Here is an 8,945-nt window from a genome sequence, read left to right as displayed (position 1 = left end):
AGAATTTAAAATAAAAACTACCCACAACCTAGTACATACTAATGCTCCTTTTTAAAAAGTATAGGCTTTGTAGGACCCCACTTTCTTTTTAGATTTAAAATACATTTTCTATATTTTAATGTTATTCAGAAATACTCCAAACTTTCACTAAAATAACTGTACTGATGCATTAAAAAAAATCTTAACAATATTTCCTGAGTTATTCAAGAATCATAATCTGCCATTAAAATAGTCACATTACTAATTCACACAATTTTTCTTCTTTCCAGTAGTTACACTGTAGGTTATACCATATATTCCATTACTTGAGACCCTTGGTTTGGCAAATTACTTTACCTGGAAGATTATCATGGAGCCACACGGAGGTAAATATATTTCCTATCTGCCTTGTTCTTTAACAACGTGTCACTCCTGCAGCGTGGATAAAAGCCGCCTTTTTTCCCAGTTCTGAGCTACAGCATTCTTTAGAAAAAAATTACCAAGAAAAGAAAATTGAAGCACTGCTCAAAATTTAAGATGCATAAACAAGTGAATACTAAGCATTATTACTTCAGTGATTTCTTCCAGCAGTGCACTTCAGAGGTGAAGTTTTTTCCCCAACATTACCGAAACAGGTGTGACTTTAACTTTTAAAAACGTACTTGAAAGGAAAGGAATGGACAATTTGCCCTAGAGATGAGACAACATACAAAAGTTAAACTTAATTTTTAAAAAGTATCTCATCACCCTTTATTTTCAGGTGCTTCACAACAATATGACAAAATAAAAGTATTACAATCAGTTTCATGTAAATAAAAAATTAATATCAACAAGTTCCAAATCTCTATATAACAAACACAATCATAAATAAAAAACATGCATTAAATTAAAAATATTTATATATTATAAAAATAATCATGTGACCCAGTTCTTTAAGACACTGGATTTTTCAAAAATATATAACTTATATTAAAATTACAGTGTACATTCTTACTTTTATTATGTTACTGCATTACAAAATAAACTACATTGAACTTTCAGGTCAAGCTTTGTGTTTAAGTGACTTCTATTAATACATTTGAGAAGCATTTCAAAGGGTTTCACTATAAATTAATAAATCCATGTCTTACAATGCAACTTTTCCCGTGTACTTATTGTTAATTGTTTAACAGGTTTGCATACTGGGTTTGAAATCTTAAGGGATCAAGTCAGGCACGTATGTTTCAAATGAGGACTCCCAAGCATGGCATAATGTAGATTTGCTTTTTGAAAGCCATTGCATAGCACCTTTACTCTCAGTTATTAGTACAGAGATGTGGCCACAGTTCCCTGTAGGTACCTGGAACGAGCCACCTGTAGAGTATTTTATGAAATGTGAAGCTTCACACGTCTGAACTGAAGGAGGTGGGCACCTTTTTAGATTTGACAAAGAAACTTCACAAAATGGCAGGTGAGTAATTAAGATTCTCAGTCACCATTCCAGTATTTGTGCAAGAGCAAACCTGATTTGGGCTGCCTTCATTTCAGCAAAAATATTCCAAATTTCTCTGTAATAACCTGCTTTTGGTTTTTTGGGTTTTTTTTGGTACCTCTAGAAATTTCTCTCATCATGTGTCTCACAAGGGTGGACAAGATGATGACTGACGATAACAAAAGTGAGTATTATCAAAGAACTATTATACTATATCATATTCCAGGTTTTACTAAAAAATTCCTTCCCACTATTAATAAATCTGCTCCAGGACAAAGAAATATCAACAGAAAGACGATTATGGTCTTTCTGAAAGCAGAGAACACACCCAGACAGGACACAAAACTTTTCATACTTTTCAGTCCCATTTTCTTTGGCAGCAGATAGTGAAACATTCATCTTTAGCTGTGTCTGCTCCAGTGCCAAAACCCAAGCCTCTAATTTTAGTCTCAGCTTTTCAACTGTGTGGAGATATTAAACAAAAACTACTGACAGAAAACAAACAAACAAAAAAATTACCTTTTCTTGTAGAGAAGAATGAGAAAAAGAAATCTCAGCTGAAAAAGCTAAACTAGGAAGTGACAGCAGTAGGCAAACCCTGTACTGGAATAAACCTGTGCTGGCTCACTCCTCTCGTCCACCAAGAAGAAATGAGACAGCACAGGGATCCTGTTTTATGAGCTCTAGAACTGTATTCCTCATACTGTTCATTCATCAAAATGGGCAGGAGCAAAAATTTCAAGTCATGTCCCAGACTTCTGAATGACAATTTAACTCTGAGGCATAGTTCTAGTACAATTTTGCCCTCAGGAGTAACTTGAGACTAAAATACAGCCCAGGGACAGCTTTGTGTATCATGTTCATTTACAGCATTAACTTTTTGTACAATCAGGGGTTATAATACAAACAACTTGCATGAAACATTTAATTCCTGACTGCCTAACCACCAAGGAGTCCAATATACCTTTCACAGACCAGACACTTTCATTTGTATCACGAGATTTGAGTGGGAATGTCCTTAAAGTATGGAAAGGACCAGACTTCCAGTCACTGCAGGCAGAGGACAGTCTTTGGAAGCCTGCTCTTGCCTGGAAAGGACAGATGTGCTTGTTCCCTAACAGGTCCCAAGGCAGCTTCTCTCCCTGCTCCCAGAAAACTTATTCCTGTGCATAGTTTCCCACTGTGTCCTGAAAAATGCCATCACAGTAAACTCCTACAAATTCTAGGCAAACCTGCATCATCTTACCTTTCTTGTTGACTTGTTGCGGTAGCGTATCACTCAAACCACCTAAGTCAGAATTTACTAGAATCTAGTAGAGCAGGTGGTTTTTCCTTTATATTTTTTATCCAGAATTTGCTCAAAGGGTCAGATAAGGAGACAGATAATACAATCTGCCATCCAGACTTGTACTTGAAAATGGTAATTTCTTCCCCATTTTCACTTCCTGCCTTATGTCTTCATCTGTTTCCCTGGAAATGGTGTATGAAGCCCCACAGCTGTCTAATTTTTCTACTCCTTTCTCTCTGATGGAACATTAAATGTGTCTTGTCCAGGAGCTCTGTGAAGATTGATTTAATATCCTCTGATTGCTGCCTTGAATTCTGACAGTTTCCTGGGCCTTAAGAGATGATTAAAGAAACAAAACACATTAAATCCTAAGTCAGCTGTCCCAAGCAAGTTTAACTAATAGAATTCTTTTTCTTTAAGCTTCCCATTTACTGACTTCACTTTCCATTGGACTCTGTATACCAAAGTCCAACACTTTGCCTGAAATTCGGATTCCAAAATATCAATACTTATCTGTTTCTGAACCATCATAAAAGCCTTACTTATTCTTCTGCACATTCATCATTTGTGCCTTGTGCACATTCCTTATCTCCTCAAAACTTCTACTGCTCCCACTGGGAATACTGTTTGCCTGTACTTCACTAGCCATCTGCCTTAGCATTAGCAGCCTTAGAAGAAGGAATCAGGTTGAGAAATGTCTTCCTGTGGAGAACAGGAGCAAACATCCTTTCCTATCCCAGTGCTGCCAATACATTCACATGAAGCAGCATTTCTCTTCAGGTTTAAGTCTTCCAACCAAACTATCTGTTTGTATAGTTTGTTCTTGCTTCCCCCCTCAACTTTACAACAAAGCACATGTTTTCATTAATTAAAAGGTAACAGAATTCAGCAGATCAAAGGACAAACTACCAGCACAGAGTCCTTTTGCAGTCTGTAGATACAGACAAGATTACCTCTAGGCAGCAGGCTGATTATCTTTGTGTACTGATCATCACTGTGTACTGATAATGAGTTGTTCAAGGAAGACCACCAGATCTATTCAGAGCCTTACAAGAGTGTTTGGAAGAGAATGGAGGATGAACAGAAGTAGAGTGATATACACAATGATAAAAGCAGTGTTTGAAAGTTTCGTCCTAGGAAACTTAATCATTTTCTAATTTCAATCTTAGGGAAAAAGACAGAATTTCACAGAAATCCTACCAACATCAATGGGTATTGCATAGAAACTTCTGGGAAGAAGAAGCTGGCTGCCCGTTACTTCTGCATTTTTAATATTTGTCAGCACTTTAAACCTCAAAACCACTTTCCTCAACATTGCTAATGCATTCTATATAAATTCAAACAACATCAGTTTCATGGATTAAACAATTTGCATACAGTTCTTCAAAGTATCAGAAATAGGTGAAAAGTAATGCATAGTCTATAAAGGATGTTTTTGAGATTAGTTGTGTGTTTTTTCCCCAATTTAAGTGACATTTAAATACACAAGAAGCATGCAGGACAAGAAGTTGTTTCCATTCACCTTTGTGAAAGAGACAAACGACAACAAATGACTTTGCAATGAAAAAAGTGTGACTTGTTTATACAAGCATTAAAGAGAATGCTGTTCACATGATGTAACAACCGACTTTTTAAGGGTACTCGGACCAATAACAAGTTGCACTTCATTCCAGAGCTGAGAGAAAAAAAAAGACCAAGAAGCCTCTGCAAACCCCATCCATCACATTCTTCTTTTAGATCAATGAACGACTGAGTCCAAGTAGAGAGATATGTTTACATTTTCAAATATCCTTTGTGAAGTGACATTTATTAACAAGCTTGGCACAGAGAGACCTCACTGTGAGAAGACACAGACAAATCTCATTTTCTCAGTGTCTGGCTAATGACACTGACAATGAGCGAATTCTCACTGCTTCTAAGGAGTGAGAAATAGAATATTCACTGAACAGAATCATGTAAGTCAGTAATACAAATCGGGATATAAGAAAATACCTGATTAAATTATACCTCACAGAGTATGTATTGTAAGGATTATTCCTTCCCTTCTTCCCGCCCCCTTATCTGTAATACTTTGCAAAGATTTGTAAGCAGGTTTGTCTTAGCTTCTAGTACTGTACATATCCACATCTTCTGGGCTGGACTGACCATGGTCCATAAGTTTTGGATCAGGCTTAAATTTTGGTGTATTCACTGTTCCTGTTAGAGAGATTAAAGAAATTTAATTAAAAAACCACATATATTTGAGCTGTAGGAAAAAAAGCTTATGACACATTTTGAGAATTACTGTATTACCAAACACAAACTATCAAAATACCTCATTAAAACTGTGTAAGTGATACAGGATGATGAGGCGTGTTGTAATTATTAGCCTGCAGCAGGAGAGGGAGAGCAGGTCTTCCCCTTACTCTCTATACTTAATACGACTTCCTGAACACAGCAGGGTAAGAGAAGAAATAGTGATGCTTTTGCCCTACACATGGAAAGGAAGGGAAAGTTTGGGACATGGAAAAAACTCTCCAGTCTTTCTTCCCCCACTGATCCCAGCAGCACAGCTGTCTCCCACAACAAGAGAACTGGTTTCACTTCATGACTTCCAAACCCAATGAACTAAGCTTACTAAAATGTTAAACCCCGACACTCATCCTGAACAATAAGGCACAAAACCTGACGTATTAAATGATACTCTAATGCCAGAGGATCTAAGGGAATATAAAGGCAGGTTTTCTAGTACTGTGCCTCCTCCAACTAGTCTGCTTCTTTTCCAGCTACATCAGTTGGTTTAACAAAGGGTGCTATGTTCTCCTGAAAGCTTTGCCCTGTTTGGACCAGTGAAAATAAACATCTCTGACAACACAGGTTAATTTAAGGCATGGACATTTTTAGCTGTAGTAGGGACATGAACTAATTCCACCCACAAAAGCAAAGACAGAAGATATCTACATACATAAAACCATTAAAGACAGTCTGGCCTGAAGCAAATGTAAAAACAGATCAAAGCATTCGACAAACTAAATTAGAAAAAACAAAAGTGCAAAGCAAAGAAAGATGTGAATGCATATTAATGGTGAAAATAAAGGAAAAAACTAAAAGACCCATTCAAATACGTCAAAATATAACAGTATTTTAAAACAAATTTAGTTCTCCTTTAATAGGTAATTCCAATATTTCTCTTAGCAGTTGGCCTGTAAAATATCTGTATGTTATATATGCTGTTACATGATCTAGTCAATTACCTCAAACACTTCAGAAAACCTCTGCAAAAAACCTAGCAAAACAAAATCCAGTGCTTCATTTGTCAGTTATGCTTTCCTCTTTTACCAGTAGCTGAAGATACAGAACCCACACAGAGAAATGAACAGTAATTCAAACTAGCTCTTGTCACAAAAATCCTGCAGTAATCCTTTAAATTACACTTATGGTATTCTGACAACAGAAGGATAATTTAAAGTAGGTATTTATATTAACAGAAGTAGTTCATGGTATCATCTCATTGCTAACAATATGGGATATGGCCCACACCATATGGAATGGAAGAAAACATTATTGAGAAAGAACAACAAATTTATAAGAATTCTGATAGTGTGATAGGGTTCACAGTGAGAAAATTATCACCTCCCTGAGGCTCTGAAGTATATATTAAATGACAGCTTGTACCATATATTCTCAGGAATAATATGCTAGGATGGCCCACTCCATTTTAAAGCAAGGGTAACTACAAAATTAAGTCAAGTTATTCAGAATTGCCTTAGATTTGCAAGTTGCCCTGAGATTACACTTGAAACTTTTCATTCACCTGATGAAGGCACTGGATCTTTATCACTCCAAGACTCTACTGGAGAAGATTCTGTTCTGTTAAACGATCTTGATTCAATAGCAGACTCAGATTTTGTATTAGAAATTTCCTTCTTTTTCTTATCTTCTTGTGTAACTGATTTTGACTCTTGCTGCAGCTGTTGAACCAAACAGTAATAAAAAAAAAATGCACTTAGGTAGACATTTTAATACATCATTGCAAAATAAAGCTTTCAAGTCTGGGAGCTTATCTTTTTCAGATATGACATCACACAATGATGATTCAACTAGTAACGTTAAAATCAGCTGCATGCAAGGGACACAGCTGGAAATATAAAATACATGACAGAACCCCACAGTTCAGCTACAATAACTTCCAATTCACATGTAAGGAAGTTTACTTTGTCACGAGTGTGTACTTAACTCTGATACTGTGCTTTTACCTGAGACCCTCAAAGTACTTCACAAGGAAGTCACTGGTCATTTACAGATGAGGAACCTACATTCTTACACAAGGTTGAAACAGCATTTAGTTTTTAGAGAACATCTATGTATTGGGTTTGAGTGGCCAGGTTTTGGTAGCAGGAGGGCTGCAGGGCTTCTGTGAGAAGCTGCTAGAAGCTTCCGCCGTGTCCAATAGAGCCAATGCCAGTCGGCTCCAAGACAGACCCACTGCTGGCCAAGGCCAAGCCCATCAGCGATGGTGGCAGCACCTCTGGGATAACATATTTAAGAAGGGGAAAAAACTGCTGCGTGACAGCAGCTGGGAGAGAGGAGTGAGAATGTAAGAGCAACAACTCTGCAGATCCCGAGGTCAGTGAAGAAGGAGGGGGAGGAGGTGCTCCAGGCGCTGGCGCAGAGATTCCCCTGCAGCCTGTGGTGAAGACCATGGTGAGGCAGGCTGTAAGAGATTCCTCTGCAGCCTGTGGAGGTCCATGGTGGAGCAGATGTCCCCCTGCAGCCCATGGAGGTCCATGGTGGAGCAGATGTCACCCTGCAGCCCGTGGAGGACCCCCACACCAGAATGGGTGGATGCCCGAAGGAGGCTGTGACCCCATGGAGAACCCTCACTGTAGCAGGCTCCTGGCAGGACCTGTGGCCCCGTGAAGAGAGGAGCCCACACCAGAGCAGTTTTTCTGGCAGGACTTGTGACCCCATAGGGGACTGGTAATAAATTGAGTTAATTTTCCCAAGTTGAGACTGTTTTGCCTGTGATGGTAACTAGCAAGTGATCTCCCTGTCCTTTATCTCGACCCACGAGCCTCTTGTCATATTTTTCTTCCCCACTCCTGAGGAGGGGGAGGGACAGAGTGGCTTTGGTGGGCACCTGGTGTCCAGCCAGGGTCATTCCACCACAACTTACTACCCTTAGTTAACAGAAGATGGAAAGATAAAGCACGGTAACACCCTGGTAATGAAAAATAATATATTGTTTTGGGAAAAGGATTTACTCAGGGAAAAAAAAAATGAAGTTAACGGAAACTCTCCTCACCACATCAGTTCTTGTTTCGCTATCATTTTCATTATATTTATCTGAATCTCATTTTCAAAATTCAGAATTCCATTTGCACTCCTCAGTGAGAACAAAAGCTGAGGACTGCATACAAATGACGACCATAAAATTAAAGCAAAATACTTCTACATGTTAATATAACAGAGAAACTTTCGTTTTCTTTAAAAAAGATTAAAAATCACTGTGGAAAGGTGAAATTTTACTCAGAGACGTACTACTTTTGTCAGGGTTTTTAAATTTCCTCTGGGAAAAAAACATTTCAGGTTGCAGAAACAGCGTGTTTAATTCTGGGATGTACTAAGCCAAATTCCATAGGTAATTCACAGGAAGTTCACAATCCCCTCTACTGGCAAGGCCTGGTTTATTATGCCCTATTTTGACCACCTCACTTAAAAAAACCACAACACAAACCATACACAAAACTCCCTAAAAACAGAAAAAGGAGAGAGAGAAAACAGAGAAAGCTCAGAGAAGAACAAGGATAACGTAAGAGAAAGTCTGATCTATAAGAAAAGGTCATACTAGGGCCAAGATAACATCAAAAACCAGGACAAATTTCCATTGACCATATGCAATAGGTCCATATAAAGAGGTTACTGACCATTTATTCACTATGGCTGCCACGAGGACAGGACAAGAAAAACAGGTATTACAAATATGACATTAAACACTGAAGTTACAAAAATATCAGAGGGGTTCTTGTGCCTCACTTAACGCAATTATTAATCTTAAATAGCATCAGCAGAATAGTCCTTGACCTTCCAATTGACTTTTTTCTCCCTCTGAATTTGTGAGTTACCAAGCCTACCTTGGTGTCGTCTTCCCTTTTTGCCCATAGTGATCGCACAGCCTCATAGGTGTGACTGCTTGCAGCAAATAACTTCTTCCCTGTTACCTATTTT

The 8,945-nt window shown here is 38.1% G+C and overlaps 1 protein-coding gene across 1 annotated transcript; it reads right to left on the bottom strand.

Moving 5' to 3' along the window:
* Positions 1 to 4,527: 4,527 nt before the first annotated feature.
* On the bottom strand, positions 4,528 to 8,938 carry LOC104529981 (MICOS complex subunit MIC27-like; the record flags this gene model as incomplete). Its single annotated transcript, XM_010174439.1, has 3 exons — positions 4,528 to 4,934; positions 6,532 to 6,688; positions 8,852 to 8,938. Coding segments are annotated over 3 exons (342 nt in total), but the record flags the coding sequence as incomplete, so codon positions are not given.
* Positions 8,939 to 8,945: the final 7 nt, after the last annotated feature.

This window comes from Antrostomus carolinensis, unplaced genomic scaffold, assembly GCF_000700745.2.
Source record: "Antrostomus carolinensis isolate BGI_N321 unplaced genomic scaffold, ASM70074v2 scaffold20820, whole genome shotgun sequence".
NCBI lineage: Eukaryota > Metazoa > Chordata > Aves > Caprimulgiformes > Caprimulgidae > Antrostomus > Antrostomus carolinensis.
The sequence above is the reverse complement of the archived record's forward strand: the minus strand, read 5'-3'. Positions and strand labels throughout refer to the sequence as shown.